This window comes from Chlamydomonas reinhardtii, chromosome 3 (genome assembly GCF_000002595.2).
Source record: "Chlamydomonas reinhardtii strain CC-503 cw92 mt+ chromosome 3, whole genome shotgun sequence".
NCBI lineage: Eukaryota > Viridiplantae > Chlorophyta > Chlorophyceae > Chlamydomonadales > Chlamydomonadaceae > Chlamydomonas > Chlamydomonas reinhardtii.
Window position 1 is genome coordinate 5,737,442 of NC_057006.1, and position 15,914 is coordinate 5,753,355.

At 64.0% G+C, this 15,914-nt stretch overlaps 4 protein-coding genes across 4 annotated transcripts; all 4 read left to right on the forward strand.

Annotated features, from left to right (window-relative positions):
• Positions 1 to 39: 39 nt before the first annotated feature.
• Positions 40 to 4,254, forward strand: CHLRE_03g188200v5 (uncharacterized protein). The gene is made up of 6 exons (XM_043061144.1): positions 40 to 435; positions 1,934 to 2,026; positions 2,254 to 2,589; positions 2,943 to 3,056; positions 3,357 to 3,428; positions 3,802 to 4,254. Exons 1-6 carry the CDS (start codon positions 340 to 342, stop codon positions 3,952 to 3,954), a joined length of 864 nt encoding a protein of 287 aa, XP_042926273.1. The 5' UTR covers positions 40 to 339; the 3' UTR covers positions 3,955 to 4,254.
• A 100-nt stretch (positions 4,255 to 4,354) lies between these two features.
• Positions 4,355 to 9,257, forward strand: CHLRE_03g188250v5 (uncharacterized protein). The gene is made up of 7 exons (XM_001691802.2): positions 4,355 to 4,524; positions 4,597 to 4,655; positions 4,727 to 4,840; positions 4,916 to 5,125; positions 5,535 to 5,706; positions 6,307 to 6,535; positions 7,337 to 9,257. Exons 1-7 carry the CDS (start codon positions 4,458 to 4,460, stop codon positions 8,028 to 8,030), a joined length of 1,545 nt encoding a protein of 514 aa, XP_001691854.1. The 5' UTR covers positions 4,355 to 4,457; the 3' UTR covers positions 8,031 to 9,257.
• Positions 9,258 to 9,734: 477 nt separating this feature from the next.
• CHLRE_03g188300v5 (uncharacterized protein) lies at positions 9,735 to 14,309 on the forward strand. The gene is made up of 12 exons (XM_043061145.1): positions 9,735 to 10,124; positions 10,272 to 10,304; positions 10,421 to 10,596; positions 10,822 to 11,046; positions 11,207 to 11,292; positions 11,491 to 11,614; positions 11,816 to 11,905; positions 12,049 to 12,200; positions 12,418 to 12,662; positions 12,842 to 13,160; positions 13,357 to 13,508; positions 13,703 to 14,309. Exons 3-12 carry the CDS (start codon positions 10,425 to 10,427, stop codon positions 13,803 to 13,805), a joined length of 1,668 nt encoding a protein of 555 aa, XP_042926274.1. The 5' UTR covers positions 9,735 to 10,124; positions 10,272 to 10,304; positions 10,421 to 10,424; the 3' UTR covers positions 13,806 to 14,309.
• A 415-nt stretch (positions 14,310 to 14,724) lies between these two features.
• Positions 14,725 to 15,896, forward strand: CHLRE_03g188350v5 (uncharacterized protein). The gene is made up of 2 exons (XM_043061146.1): positions 14,725 to 15,014; positions 15,249 to 15,896. Exon 1 carries the CDS (start codon positions 14,756 to 14,758, stop codon positions 15,011 to 15,013), a length of 258 nt encoding a protein of 85 aa, XP_042926275.1. The 5' UTR covers positions 14,725 to 14,755; the 3' UTR covers position 15,014; positions 15,249 to 15,896.
• The last annotated feature ends 18 nt before the right edge of the window (positions 15,897 to 15,914 follow it).

Here is a 15,914-nt window from a genome sequence, read left to right on the forward strand (position 1 = left end):
CATTTCGACAGCCTGACAGCCTTGAATTCGCTTTCTTAAGCAACCTTAACAGAATACATGTATTGCACAACACTCGTCAAATTCAAGCAAACGTGCGTTCACGATTTAAGCCCGCGCTTGCCAGTTGATTCACGCTTGCCCGCGAAATTCTATCAACCAATCTTTACGGACAGATAAAGTTCTGATTGTCACCTTTCATAAGCTTGCCAGCACTCAAAGCTAACCGACTCGGGCGGCCGCCGACGACTCGCTGCTGTAATGGCCAGCGCCGGAGAGGCTTCGTTCTGCCAGCATAGTATAGAGCAAAATGTGAGGCTGGACGGGCGGCGCTGCTTGGACATGCGGCCTATCGAGCTCGAGCTGGGTGTCATCGCGCAAGCGGCGGGCTCGGCACGGCTACACATAGGAGCAACAGACGTCATCGTTGGCGTAAAGGTAGGGGGTCGGGGCTGCTAGGGTGGGTGGGGCTGTGGTATGGATGCGGATTACAATTGAAGGGACAGCCCGACAAGCGGGGGCACGCCGTACCCACGCCGCGAAGGGCCATCTGCGACCCAGAGAAACAACACCCGCCCCCTGGTTGGCTGCCGACCTTCATAGTGTTACGCACATGAGTCGAAGCCAAGCCGAAGCCCGCCAAAGCCCCACCGCCACGTAACACCCCTCATCTCGTTTAGGTCTTTTGGCGGCAGCACCAACGCACAACAAGGCGCGACAGGCCAGAGGTCTGCCGACATCCCCATCAAACGCAAGCACCACACATTTTCTCGTCGGCGTCACAGACGCGCAATGTCTTGGCCCGGAGGCCCATGTCCGGAAACGTCGGTGCCGAGGCACCACAAAGGGAAACCGAGCCGGAAACTGACCAAACCACCAGTACACCACAACACCTCGCCACGGGCACACCGCCCTCCACCCGCCCCACCAGCGAACTAGACCGACCCACCAAACAGGCACGCGCGCGCCCGGAGGCGAACAGGCGCACCAGCCGCCCGGGCGCCCGGGCAACAGCCGCCCGGGCACTCACATCCGACACCCGGGACCAGCGTCATCTGCTGCCTAACGGTCCCTGAACCGCCATGCTACGAACGGCACCCGCAACCTAACTATCTGCTGAGCCAGCAAGGCCGCCGGTGGAGACGACGGCGGGCCAGGCGGCACGAGGAGAGGCGCCGAGGAGCACCACGGAACATCGAAGCTTGCGCCGGGCCACGAGCGACCACCAGGGCCACCGTAACCTGCACACACTAAACCAAAAAGCGACCACAGAGCAGAACGAGCGCGGCCGGCCACCCAGACGCGGCCAGCCGCCACAGAACGCGCAATGCCGAAAACAGGGCGCGACGCACCCACCCAAGGCCGAAGCCATCCAAACCAAGTCGGAACCAAGTCGTAAAGCCTCACAGAGCCCGCAAAAGGCTACAAAAAGTTAGTAACGAAAGCCAAAGCCGCACACGAAAATGTTGTGCGCTTCCTCACGAGCCGAGGCTCGTAAGGCTAGGGGCTGAGCCCTAGAGGTTTGTGTGTTATGAACTGTGGTGCGTGGTATGGTGCAAGGGGGAGACCCCTTGCAGGTCTCAGGGTTTTGCACCCGGTGGCATTGGCCCCCATGCGCATGGGACACACACGCCGTGCCACATCCCCCGCAACGCACTGCCTCGCACCCCCAGCTGCCACTGCGGGGGCCTTGCTTGCGGCTTTTCACCTGCGCCGCCGCGGGTGGTGCCATGGTCCCGGTCGGGCTCGATGCCCACACCTTCCGGCCCTGCCCACACCCGCCGTGTGCCGTTTCCGCCGCTGGCACCGCCACCGGCGCCACCGACGCCCTCAACACTCCGTGTGTCGCACTTACATATATATATGTGTGTGCGTGTGTGCGTGCGTGTGTGCGTGCGTGTGCGTGTGTGTGTGCATGTGTGTGGTGGGTCTGCAGGTGGAGGTGGCGTCTCCGTCGCCGTTCGCGCCCACACAGGGCCGACTGGGCGTGACCGTGGAGTTCTCGCCCTGCGCCTCCCCCGTGTACCAGGTGCGGCTGGGCCACTGCGTGTGTGCGTGCACCAGTGGTCGTTGGCGGCGTGTCAGTCCTTGGCAGCAGCAGGGCAGGCTGGGCAGGACTGCATGCGGTCCTCACGAGCGGCACCGACACGCCCACGCCCTGTGGGCTGGTTCTGGGTGTTGGTTTGGTTGGGATTGACCCGAACCACCCAGTACCTACCCTGACACATGCACCCCAACCCTAACCCGCACGCCCAGGGTCGCTTCGGTGAGACGTACGGCGAGCAAATCGCCGCCGCCATTGAGGCCAGCCTCGCGCCCAGCACCCGCGCCGGCGGAGCCGCCGCGGCCGCCGCCGCCCCAGCCAACGGCGGCGCCGCAGGCGCCTCCACCTCCGCCACCGCCACTGCTGCCCCGACCCCTTCTGCGAGCGGCCCGTCGTGGGGCTTGGACCTGGGCAAGCTGTGCATCAGCGCGGGCAAGACCGCCTGGGCGCTGTACGTGGACGCGCTGGTGCTCAACGACGACGGCAACGTGGTGGGCGCCGTGAGCGCGGCCACACTGGCGGCGCTGGTGGACACACGCATACCCAAGGTGCGTGTGTTGGGGGCGGGGTGGCTGGGGAGGGGTGGGTTGTTTGCACCCCCGTTCCGTGCGACAATCTGGAACGGTGGGGAGATTATATACCCGGGCCCAACGTATAGGTCCCAATGGTCAAGGGGGGTTGGGGTAAGCGGGCCATGGCAGACGGGGGGCGGGCAGGGCAGCCGTCCAAGCAAAGGGGGGGCGGGAGGTTTGGGGTGCAAGCACGTGGGAGTCGCGGGGCTGTGACGAACCCTTGCGTAGGGTCGATGGGGCGCGCCCTGATTGTGGGTGCACGTCGGGGACACGTCGGGTGGCTAGGACCTAGTAGAATCGTTTCAACCTTCTCCCGCCCTCCCCCTCAGGTGGAGGTGACCACGGACGCGGCGGGTGAGGAGGAGATCGAGCTGGACGACAGCCCGGGGGCGGCGTGGCGGCTGGACGTGTCGCGGGTACCGCTGGTGGTCACTGTGGCACAGGTGCGTGAGAGCGAGGGCGTGGGCGAGGGCGAGGGCACGGGCGAGGGCGAGGGCGTGGGCATGTATGCGCGCGTGAGGGCGTTGGGTTGGGTTTGGAGTTGTGCCGTGCATTGGGGTTACGCGGGTCCTGGTCGGCGCGGGTTAACGTCGTGAGCCGCAGCGGAGCCGTTTGCCTGTTTCGGATTGCATGGACAAGCCTTCGCCCTTGGTGTGGTTGTAGCGAGCACCAGGCAAGGCAAATACCAAAACCGTGCACTGTGTACATTTTGAGACTTCATGTGTGTTTGTATGTGTGCACAGGTGGGCTCTCAGTGTGTGGTGGACCTGGCGGCGCCGGAGGAGCGCTGCAGCTCCAGCGCCCTGCACGTGGCGGTGAGGCGGCGGGCTGAGGAAGGGGGCGGAGGGGGAGCAGGCCGTGGAGAGGGGCCGTGGGGAGGGGCGAGGCGGGCGCGAATGGCGGGCGCGAGAGGCACCTGGGTCAGAGAAGCAGCGGTTGGGGAAGGGTCGGGAGGCGCCCGGGGAAGGGCCGGGCGGTAGTTCCACTGCGGTGCTGGCGGTGGGGCCTCCCAAGTCCCAACCCGCCTGCCCCCACTCGCACAACTCCGCTGGATTTGCCCCTCTGCCCTGGCAACCAGTCCTGTTTCCCACGTTACCGTGTCTCTCCACCACCACCTTCACCTACAAACCCAATCACACAGTGTTTCAACCCACTTACAAGCGCACATGCATGCCCACACGCCCGCAGGTGAACCGGGCCGGCCAGGTGTGCGGCGCCACCAGCAGCGGCCGCGCCGGCGTGGAGGCGTCCATGCTGCTGGCTATGACGGAGACGGCGCAGCGGTTAGCGCCCGGGCTGTGGGAGCAGATCATGCGCTTCCTGCAGAGCCCCGCACGGTGATAGCGTAGTGGGGTGGGGCGGAGGCGGAGCGGCGAAGGCACGAGAAGCGGCAAGCGGTGGAAAAGCGTGCAGGCGTTTCAGAACCGAGGGTCAGGGGTGCGCCGAGCGAGCAAGCGCGGGCGCCTGCGTTTCGGAAATATGTGCGCGAGTGTGAGCAAGCTATTTAATTTGGAATTGTGGGTGCGGGTACGCGCCGAGCGCGTTCCCTGGCTTTTGTCGACGGACGGCAACCGGGACTGTTCGGCATTTTGGACTGGTCCTGCGCTCCAGCCGCAGTGCATTGTGAAGACATATGTGATGGGTTTCGTTCATGGTCACTCGCGGGCGCAGAGGACGCCGTTTCGACTGGATGGGGTTCACGGTACAGCAGGCTTGTCATGGCCCCCCCCCCCCGCTCAAACAGGGTTTGCTTTTGGGCACGACTTGCATTGTGTACTTGTTTGTGACCTGAGGTCGAGGACCTTCTTCTAGGTAGTCAAAACAGAGGAAGACCGATCCTTAGCATGGCCCTGAAGATGCGGGTGAGCCAGCGCCAGGCGCTGGGCTCGCAGACCTTCGTCTGCCCCCACGGTGCGTGGCATGAACAGCGTTTTATGTCGACTTGGGCCGGAGCGCAGCGGACTCAACCGACTCATCTCGCAGGCTCAGTGGTGCGCAAGGCCGTGAGCTCCAAGGCCCGCGCCGTGTCGCGCCAGGCTCAGGTAAATGGATCATGCATTCGCACATGCATTTGGGCGACGTCACTGCGACTTACCGGGTCGCCTTATCGCAGGTCGTTCGGGCTCAGGCTGTGTCGACCCCCGTTGAGACCAAGGTCGCGAACGGGGTGGCCGCATCCTCTGCTGCGGGCACTGGGCAGAACGACCCGGCTGGCGACATCAGCAAGGTATGCTCGCGCTGGCCCATTTGATGCTTCCGGACTCGTCGATGTGACCGTCCCGCCATCTCGTTGCCGATGCAGACGGTGCTGGGTATTATTCTGGGTGGTGGTGCCGGCACCCGTCTGTATCCTCTGACCAAGAAGCGTGCCAAGCCGGCGGTGCCCCTGGGCGCCAACTATCGCCTGATCGATATTCCCGTTAGCAACTGCCTGAACAGCAATGTCACCAAGATTTACTGCCTCACCCAGTTCAACTCGGCGTCGCTGAACCGCCACCTGTCCCAGGCCTACGTGAGTACCTTGTGAATACTGAAACTGCGGGCTCGGGCTCGGGCGACATAGCTGTCGGCCGACCGCAGAATGCGTCGCCATGCGGACTCGGCGCAACACCTGTCGCGTGTCACTCCCGCTAGGGCACAGGAGCGAACCAGCCCTCCAGGCGGCTTAATCCATCAGGGAGACTGTATGTTCAGATGGAAGGGACACAAGGGCGGGGCTGCGAAAGCTTTCAAGTACACACGTGTGGCATCATATGCTCTACCAGCGCACAGCGCCACCGCACACCGTACCGCGTCCACATCCACCTCTTGCCATCCCACCCCTCTCCCATCCTCCCACCCTCCCATCCTCCCACCCTCCCATCAACCCCATCAACCCCACCCCACCACCCTCCCCTCTCTCCGCTCCCCCTCTCGCACAGAACTCGTCTGTGGGCGGCTACAACAGCCGCGGCTTCGTGGAGGTGCTGGCGGCCAGCCAGTCGTCCGCCAACAAGAGCTGGTTCCAGGGCACCGCCGACGCCGTGCGCCAGTACATGTGGCTGTTCGAGGAGGCGGTGCGCGAGGGCGTGGAGGACTTCCTCATCCTGTCGGGTGAGTGGGCAGGAAGAGGGGTGGAGAGGGGGAAAGTTGGGGGTGGGTGCACGGAATGGGTGGGAAGGGGGGGTTTCCTCCTGCGCAAGGCAGCGAGGCGAGAAGGTTGAGGCCGCCGTAACTGGGGGTGGTGGAGTGGGCGGGTGAGGCGCATGTTGAATGGGGCATGGAAGACTGGTGGGTGGGTGAGTGGAGAGGCGAAGTTTCGGAGGGTGCCGGAAAGGGCATGGCGGTGCAGGGTGCCACTGGGCACGGTGGCCTGCCGTCAAGCGGGCGTGTTGGGCAGCGGGACTGCGCGCTGCAGCAGCCGGCACAGATACGGAGCGCACGGCAGGACGACACGCGGGGCAGCCGGCGGGCTGGTCGGTCGGTGTGCTGGGGGCAGCAGCGACGCGCTGGTACACGGAGGGCTACGAGTGCTGCACAGCCAGCCTCGGCACACAACAGCCACCAGTACGGCATGTAGCACCACGCGTCTGGCTTACCAGTATCAGCGCAGTAGCGGACCAATGGGGGCGGCACGGAACGCGTGTGTGCGGATGGGCTGCGGCACCGCCAACCGGACGACTCCCAAACATCACATCCTCCCCCCTCCTCCAGGCGACCACCTGTACCGCATGGACTACCGCGACTTTGTCCGCAAGCACCGCAACTCGGGCGCCGCCATCACCATCGCCGCGCTGCCCTGCGCGGAGAAGGAGGCCAGCGCCTTCGGCCTGATGAAGATCGACGAGGAGGGCCGCGTGATCGAGTTCGCGGAGAAGCCCAAGGGCGAGGCGCTGACCAAGATGCGCGTGGACACCGGCATCCTGGGCGTCGACCCCGCCACGTGAGTGTGTGCGCGCTGGTGTTGGTTGACATGGTGGTATGGTGGTGGTGTGTGGGTGGGTGTTGGGTGGTGGGTGGGAATTGGAGGTGCTATCATGGTGGGTATGTTGGGGAGTTCGGAGGATGCGGTCTGTGGGGATATGGTTCCAGGGCTAATGGGTCTGGGATGGGTCAAGGTGGAGGGGTGCGCGGTGTGCGTGTGGCGTGGAGAGCGGCAGTTGGGTGCGGCACCGCAGCGGCGGCAACGCAGCAGCATAGGCGGCGAGGACGGCGGCGGCGCTCCAGCGGGCAGCGAGCCACGGCGGCGGCAGCTCAGACCAGCACCGCCAGGGCCCAGCAGCGCAGTGCAGCCAGCAACAGCGCTGGTGCTACTGCTGGTGCTACTGCTGGGAATGCGGCTGTTGTGGGCGTCGAGCAGTAGTGACCATCACCGGCACTGCGCTGCGGCAGCCGGCCTGCCATCCAGCATGGCGCCGCGGGGCTGGGTGCGCAAGCGAAAGGCAGCAGTGGTGGACAGAGCTGTTGAGGCACGGCGCCTGACTGCCCGGTGGTGACGATGTGCGGATGCTCGCGCCCAGCAGAAGGGACCAGGACCCGGCTGGTGGCCGCCGCCGCCGCCGCAGCAGCAGTCGCCACGTAGCACGCAGCGGCTACAGCAGCAACCGGCGCCCACACCCGCACCACAACCCCAGCCACCGCACCAGCCAAACACACGCACCCTTCCCTCTCTCCCCCTCTCCTCACACGGCCCGCACTGACCTGTCCCTCCCCGTCTCCCTCTGCTCCCCCTCCGCCACCTCAGCGCCGCCGCCAAGCCCTACATCGCCTCCATGGGCATCTACGTCATGTCCGCCAAGGCGCTGCGCGAGCTGCTGTTGAACCGCATGCCGGGCGCCAACGACTTCGGAAACGAGGTCATCCCCGGCGCCAAGGACGCCGGCTTCAAGGTGCAGGCCTTCGCCTTTGACGGCTACTGGGAGGACATCGGTACCGTGGAGGCCTTCTACAACGCCAACCTGGCGCTGACCGATCCCGAGAAGGCGCAGTTCTCGTTCTACGACAAGGACGCGCCGATCTACACCATGTCGCGCTTCCTGCCGCCCTCCAAGGTGATGGACTGCGACGTGAACATGTCCATCATCGGCGACGGCTGCGTGATCAAGGCCGGCTCCAAGATCCACAACTCCATCATCGGCATCCGCTCGCTGATCGGCTCCGACTGCATCATCGACAGCGCGATGATGATGGGCTCGGACTACTACGAGACCCTGGAGGAGTGCGAGTACGTGCCCGGCTGCCTGCCTATGGGCGTGGGCGATGGCTCCATCATCCGTCGCGCCATTGTGGACAAGAACGCGCGCATTGGTCCCAAGTGCCAGATCATCAACAAGGACGGCGTCAAGGAGGCCAACCGCGAGGACCAGGGCTTCGTGATCAAGGACGGCATTGTCGTCGTGATCAAGGACTCGCACATCCCCGCCGGCACCATCATCTAAACGTGATGGCTCGGGCCGGGAAGAGGCGGCGCGGCGCAGAGCCGGCCGGCGCGGCGGCAGCCGGCGGCGCGCGGCGTGTGGCGGAGACGTTGGTGATGGAGAGCAGACGGAGGTGGCGGGACCTCAGGCACATTTCGGCAGCTGCCGCAGCGAGGAGCAGGGAGAGCGAGCGTGTGTGGGTGCACACGCTAGCGCGCACTCACGACCTGCAGCAGCAGCAGCCGTGGCGGAGATGGCGGGAGCTGCTCGGGTACTGTTGAAGCGAGGCGGGCCCTTGGCTGCGTTTTTGGGTTGGAATGTTGCGCAGTGACGGGACTCTATAGAGTAGGGGGGATTGAGTGTCCTTGGTTCGGGTGAACGCCATGGACCGGTGCGGCACGGCGTGGCGTGGCACTGCGTTGCTGCGGAAGCGCAAGCTGCGGCCTTCCCGCAACGGTGCAGCAGCCGCATCGGACGCAACACCCCAGGAGCGGCAGTAGCTGCCAGTCGCGTGCGGCTGTTTTGAGGGAGAGCGCTTTTTCGGGAGCGTGAACGGTCGGACCAAGCACCGGCGGTGGCAGCGGCAGGCCTTCGGCCCCCCGGCCCTTAAAGCTGCCGGCGCCAAGGCACGCCGCGAGGCGTGTGTGTTCCCGAGGTGCAGCCGGGCGGTGGCGGCTGCAGGGTGGGTGCGAGCCAGCTGGCGTGCCATCCAGCACGGCGGCGGTTGTTGCGGCTCGGCGGTGGGGAAGGTGGAGCACTGAGCGGGCGTGGGTCGGGACGCTTCGCGGCTCACGCGGCGGTTGGCCGTTGCGGCTGCCTTCCGTGGGATGCCGTAGGAGGGGCGGGTCCTTACTCGCTCGCGTCCCACCTGGGGGGTTGTAGTTTCTTAATTTAGCGTGTACCATGCTCAACATTGTTTGACTCCCCCAGACCCTGCGAACCTGCATCTGCGGAGGTAGAGAGGGCTCTTGGGTGTGTGCAGATTTTTGGTTGTTTGGTTTGGGTGATGGTGCAACAGTTTTGCGCGTGGCGAGTGTGTGCGTTCTCAGATGAGGAGAATTGTTTGTGCTATGCAGAGTTGAGGCGAGAGGAAGACTTTTGGGCACGACTGCACCGTGCATCCATGGAGCACAGCTGCATAGAAGCACGTGGGCAACGCACGGCTTGCACCGTCCGATGCATCGTCCCCTCCCCCAGAGATTTGGACCGAGAGAAGAAATCCAGCACATGTAAACTCGTATGAGGGCAATGGTGTGTGGAGAGGGACAGCACGTGCCAACACGGCAACGAGGGAAGTAGTGCTTGACGCTAGGCAAGCACTCGTCGGTAGTCTGGGGTCGGGGGCTGCTCTCCGCCAGCGGCCAGCCTGCACGTCTTCAGTCTTCACACCTGCCGCACAGGTCATCGGATGCAGGATCTCTAGCTGCTGCCTATGCATATGGGGGCAGCAATGCATGTCGTGCACTACCAGTCCCAGGTTCCCATCCATCGCACACCCCACATTACCGCTACCCGCCCTTGACTGCCTGCATAATGCAGCTCACGCGGCCACCCTGAGTCGACTACCTCCTGCACTCTGAATCTGCTATTGCTCTATGCGTAACACACGCAGGGATAGGTTAGGGGGCCCGGGCAAGCAGGTGCCGGCACGAACGATCGCGCCCATCGAGCCACCCACATTTTCGCACGCGCCAAACTGGCTGATGCCCAAGACAACTCCTTCAACAAACAAAACCTGAACTGATTAACACATAAAAGCGATGACAGCGCCTCTCCCTGGGAAGGTTTCAATTTGTTCTTGTAAACCTGACCTCTGTATGCGCTGTCATTTATTTCAGCAGAAATGCGCTAACTAGCTGAATACCATAGACAAGGTGCCGCGGCGATTTCCTCAGACGCGAGCCCGGTTCCATCTGCCGCGCGCCGGGCCGAGCGTGCGTGACTTTACTCAATAATGGAGCCCTTAGCCATAGTCAACACCTTGTACAACAAAGTCCCAACAGACGTCAACGGCGGACCGGACGTGCCCGGGCCGGGCACATCCTGCGTAGCCCAACCCCACCCCGAGCCTGTGCACCTGGATGAGGCCGACGCGGCCTGGCAGCCCTATGAATGGTGAGACGCCATCACGCATCTTGGTTACTCGAAATCTCGTGGGAAGCATTTGCATACAGGAGCCGCAAAGGGAGTCAGAGTGCGCGCTGGCTAACCGACCGCACCCAACAACCTGCGCGCTCGCCCCGCTGCCCCGACGCAACGCAGCGCATACACGGAGACAGTGGTGCCCCTGGCCAGGTGAGCTTCAGTTTCGTTGCGGCTGTACAATGCATGTCACAACCGTGCCTACGGAGCTTGCAGGTGTGGTATCTCATCGAGGCCAGCGCTCACACGTACGGGCGCGTGCACCGTAGGTCCATGCCCCACAAGTTCTACAAGTGGCGCTGGATGGCGCTCAACCCCTTCCACCGCCGCATTGGCGTGTTACCGCTGGTCGGGCCCGTCACGTGGGGCGAGCTCATCGTGCTGCTGGCGGCGCTGGCCGTGGCGGCTGGCTGGGCGGCGGGGCAGTGGGGAGACGTTGGCGCGGGTGAGAGGGCGCACACCTGCTCAACAGACGACCTGGGGAGGCCATACCGCGGTTCAGTGAGGCCACGGCTCTCATTGTACGGATGCGCGTCCTCGAATGTCGACAGGATCACCATGGCGAAGAGGGGCCGTGAGTAGCCACACGGCGCACCGCCGCCACACTTGTTGACACCCCGTGCCGGTACTACAACCGCCGCCTCCGGTGCTTTTCCTGCTACCCCTGCAGGCAACGTGGCGGTGACGTTCCTCATCATCGCCTATGTGCTGGCCACCCGCAACAATGCCGTCACCTTCTTGCTGGGGCTGTCGCATGAGCGGGCCATCGCCTGGCACGGCCTGGCGGCGGCGGCGGCGGTGGGGCTGGCGCTGTACCACGGACTCATTGAGGAGTATGTGGACCCGGGCAAGCGCGGCAAGGAGCGCGCGGAGCACAAATTCTACTTTGTCACTGGTGCGCTGCGTTCCGTTGGGACTGGGTGTGTTGCGCCGGCTGGGACCGGGAGGTTCCGGCAGCTGCGGAATCCTACTGCTGTGACGTGCGGAGGAGCGTGCTGCACGGCGCGGGACTATACAGGAGCCTGGTACCTAACGCCCTGCCATGCACCGTGCAGGCTGGATCGGCTTTGGGCTGATGGCGGCGCTGGTGGGGACCTCGGCCAGCCGCGTCCTGCGGCAGTACCTTTGGAACACGTGGCAGGTGGGGGAGTGGAGTGCAGACATGGATCTAGATTGTGGAGGGCGGATGGACGGATGGCCCAGCGCATTGCCTCGCAGTACCGTACAACTGCAAACGCACACGCCAACCCTTCCGGTGCGCTGCTCTCATGCCCACAGCACCCACGCCGACCACTCCGCGGCCGCCGCCTCTCACCGCCTGCATCCCTGCTGCCCGCAGGTGCTGCACTGGGCCTTCCTGCTCGCCGTTGTGTTTGTGGTGACCCTGCACAGCGCCACCACTGTGCTCTTCGGAGCGGCGGCCTGGGCCCTGGACCTGCTGCTGCGCTGGTGGTACCAGGCAGGCGAGTGGTGCGGGCTGTGGGAGCTGCAGGGCTGTGGGGGTCCCAGGCCGAGGGGCGTGGGAGTTGGAGCTCGGGGGGCACACGAGAGGCTCCAGGGCGTGTGTGACATCTAGCGCGTTGCCATCGGTCGATCGAGGCGGGGACTGGGGCGCAAGCCGTTACTGACGTGTGCTGTTGCGGCTACTGCTGTTGCGCGCTCAGGTCTTCGGAACCCGCACATGGTGGAGATTGTGGCGCTGCCGGCGGATGTGGTGCGCGTGTCGTGGGACCCGTCTAAGTTTGACTACGCAGGTGTGGGCTCTGAGTTGAAGCTATGTTGCACTGACGGACGTGGGGCCGCCGCCGCCGGCGGCCTTCTCTTTGTCCTGAATGCTCAAGCTCTACGTTTGCCAACTCCACTACTCGTTTACCCATGGTGCACTCCGCTGCTGCAGGCGGGCAGTACGTCTTCCTGAACATCCCTGCCATATCCTGGGCGGAGTTCCACCCCTTCAGCCTGAGCAGCGCCCCGGGGCACACCCAGGTGCACCTGCACGTGCGCGTGCTGGGCGACTGGACGCGGCGCCTGCACACCCTTGCCAGCAAGGTGGGTCGGCGGCGTCTGGGTGCGCCTGGTGGCATTGGCTGGCATGCAGCAGGTGGCAGGTGGCGGAGCAGGCGCCCGGCTCTCTGTTTCTAATGCTGGTGCGCTTGTGGTCTTATGGTAGCGCTCTTACACAACAGTGGGGCAAACCAGGTCCACACGCGCGTGTCAGTGCCGCTGACCCACATCGACCTCCCGCTCCGCTTCCCCGCCGGCGCAGGACGTGACTCCCGGCCAACCCAAAATGGTCAAGGCCTTCATCGAAGGCCCGTTCGGCTCTCCCTCCATTGATTTGTACGGTGAGCGCTTTAAGGCCTTCCTGCTGATCAGCGGCGGCATTGGCGTGACGCCCGTGCAGTCGTTCTTCAACCACCTCATGGCGCAGCGCACGCGCGGCCGGCCCGTGCGCCTGGCGCACCTGGTGTGGAGCGTGCGCGACAGGGCGCTCATGTCCAACGTGTTAGGGTAAGCGCGTGGCACAGCCGTTGCGTTTAGGGAGCGGGTGGCTGGGTGACATGTGTGCTGTGTGGCGCATGCGGGCAATGCCACCTCAGGACACGCCTGCTTTTGACACACCGTATCTTGCACTCCCCTTGATTGCACCAACTCGGCCTTGCATCCCTCTTCCCCTTTGTAACACACAGGTTTGATGACGTTTATGCCGCCAAGCGGTTACCCGCCAGCCTGCCGCTGTCCTTCCAGCCCGACCTCATCTCGCCCAACCTCTACCAAGAAGGCGCCTGCCTCGCGGCAGAGCCGGCGCCCTACGCGCCGCCCACACCTTCTTCCGCAACCTCAGCTGCTGCCGCGGCCGTTGGCGGCGGTGCGCTCGCGCCGATGGCCAAGGTGGCCTCGACGTCCGCATTGGCAGATTTGGAGCGGGCAGACGCCGTGCTGGGGCACGGCGTGGCGGGACCGGCGGGAAGTGACGACTTCATAGCAACGGAGTTCTATCTAACACAGGTGAAGCCGCAGGCCGTGGAAGTCGCAGTTGGGTCTTCTAGGAGGGGGCTAAGGGGGAAGCACCTGACGCGGGGGCGGGTGGGTGGAAACCTGCTGGGGGGCGGCGCTCCTGAGTCTCCTTGTGCACCCCTGCGTTGTGCACGCCCTCACGCAGCCTGACGCATTCGCACCCTTACGAACCTTGCCCTTGCATCAGGCCCGGGACAACGACCGCACAAAGGCCAACATCAGGCCGGAGCTGCAGCCGGCGCTGCGCCTGGGCCGCCCCGACCTGCCGCAGCTGTTCATGGACACGGCGCGGCGGGCGGAGAGCCTGCGGGAGCGGGAGGTGGCAGTGTTCGTGTGCGGGTGAGTGACCAGCAGAACACCTAGGTCGCGGCAGCGTGTGGCTTACAATGGATGATTCGCCGCTACCGCATGGCATCTTCCCAGATCACCTGGAGCGTGCTGCTGCCGTGCCATCCAGGTGCTCCGCTACGCGTGTCACGTTTCTCAGCACTCCGTTGAAATACCTGTTGCACCATATCTCTTTCCTGGCGCAGGCCGCATCAAATGGTCCGTGAGGCGCAGGCGCTGGCGGCCGCCATCTCTAAGCCGCGCGGCGGCGTTGTGTTCCACGTACACGCAGAGGTGTTTGAGTTTTAGTGGAAGGAACTGCTGGAGAAGGCTTCGATCTTATTTATATTATTTTCGGGCTGAGCGATCAAGGGAGCCGAAGCACCCTAGGATTGCCCCTGTCCGTGCGTGCGTGCGTGCGTGAGTGCACCTGCAAATAGCACAAAAAAAATAGTATAATGCGGTTCTAGGACAGCTCCGACTAACCCCCAACTAACTCGTGTACGGCACCCCCATCCCCCTCAGCCGTACAGGAGTTGATTTGGGAGTCGGCAGCTGCGCGAGTGTGAGCAGGTAGTTGTACGGCGGCCCGGCTCGGAAGCGTAGTGACGCACACGGGCAGTTGGCGGTAGTCGGCAGGCGCGCGAGTGGGAGGTGGCCGTTGAGCGCGCACGCGTGTGGGAAGCTGCGGCAGAGCACGGTGGAGCACGGCGGAAGCTGGCGGTTGGCGCGGTGTGCGAGTGGGAATGCACACTCGCGCGCGCGCCGTTTGGGAAGGTGCATGTGTGAGTTTGCATGTAAACTCAGAGAGACGCATGGGGCTGACCCTGTTCCATAAGCTGCCTCCGGGCGCACAAGGTTTCACACGGTTAACAGTTGGGCCGAGCGCGGGTGGGACTCGCTGGAGTGCACGACAGGCGCTCGGCGGGTGGGGCGCAGGGGCGGCTCAAAAACTCGGCGGACACGGGTGGCGGGGTGGGGATGGCGCGAAACTCTCGGTCAAGTGGGGCAAACTGGTGTGCCCTCATCTGTACCTCATCGGGATAATGCAGGACCGTTGCGTATGCCGCGCCCCAAACCTATCTGCTCCAACTCCGCCACCGGGGGCGCAACTGCGGGTTCCGGGGTTCGCGACTGTGGTACGGCGTCCGGCGCCGCGGCGCGCGCAGGGCCCCTGGACGGCGGTGCGAGCTGCACATGTCGCGCCAGCTACCTCGCAGCCCTTCCGCCGGAACTGCGTTCTGGCTAGCCGAACAAAGATGCAAACACCTTGGCGAACATCTTGGGATGACCTGATAAAGTTCAGTCTCACGGCTGGTGGAGGGCTCGTTATTCTGAGCCAGGGCCTGACCGCCCTGCAGCTCAAAGTGTTTGAGAAGGATGTTAAGGCCGAGCTGGACTCGATGAAGAGCAAAATGGACAGCATGGAGCGCAAAATGGACAGCATGGAGCGCAAAATGGACAGCATGGACGCCAAGCTGGACAAGGTGCTCAACAAGCGCTGGTTCGGTTTTTAAGGTGGGCCGGGCGGTGTTTATGTGCTGTGACTCAGCCCAGGGAGGGCTTCTGACGGGGACCGCAAGCAACCACCGGGCGCTGTTTATGACGGGGACCGCCGCAAGCAACCACCGGGCGGTGTTTATGTGCTGTAACTCAGCCCAGGGAGGGCTTATGACGGGGACCGCAAGCAACCACCCTGACGCTTCAGTCACTCCACGTACCGGATCCCGTCCCAACCCCTCCCCATCACAGTTACGCTTCGACACTCATGCCGCGCTGGCGTTGCTACTCCTGCTGGTGGCCGTGGCGCTAGTATAGGCAGCCGTGGCCACGTGGTGGCCTGATGTTGGACCTGCTGGGGTTGCGTTCCTATGCCAGCGGGCCCACTCGTCCCGTTGCAGGACGGAACAAAGCGGGTACAGTGTGGCGAGGAGGGGAGTACTCTTTAGCATGGTGCAATTGCTACGTGCGAAAACCACCTATCTTGTCGGTCGTGCGGTTCGGTAAGGAAGTGCGTCATGCTTCACGAACCACGGCACGCCACCGACGCCAGGGGACGCAATTAGGCCGTGACCATGTGCTACTCTGAAGCAGACGTGTGAGCAGAGCGGTGCGTGCCCACGGCTACCCTGCAGGCTAAGTGGCTTGCTTGTAAACGGTGGGCAAGTCAGGAGAGAGTGTGCTCCTGCAACAGAAGGGTTGGCGTTCGGGTGGGGGGCGCAGGGGGGGCGGGGGTTTCGCTGGGTGCGGCAGCGAAGGGAAGCAAGGTAGTGCAGCTGTGCTCGTGCGCAGTACAGTGTCTGGGCTTGGCCAGGGCGAAATGCGCGCCGATGTGTACTATGAGAGCACCTTGTCTCTGATTGCCAAACGATGAAGTGTTTTCCAGAAAACGCGAGGTCCAACCGCGAGTGAGTTCGC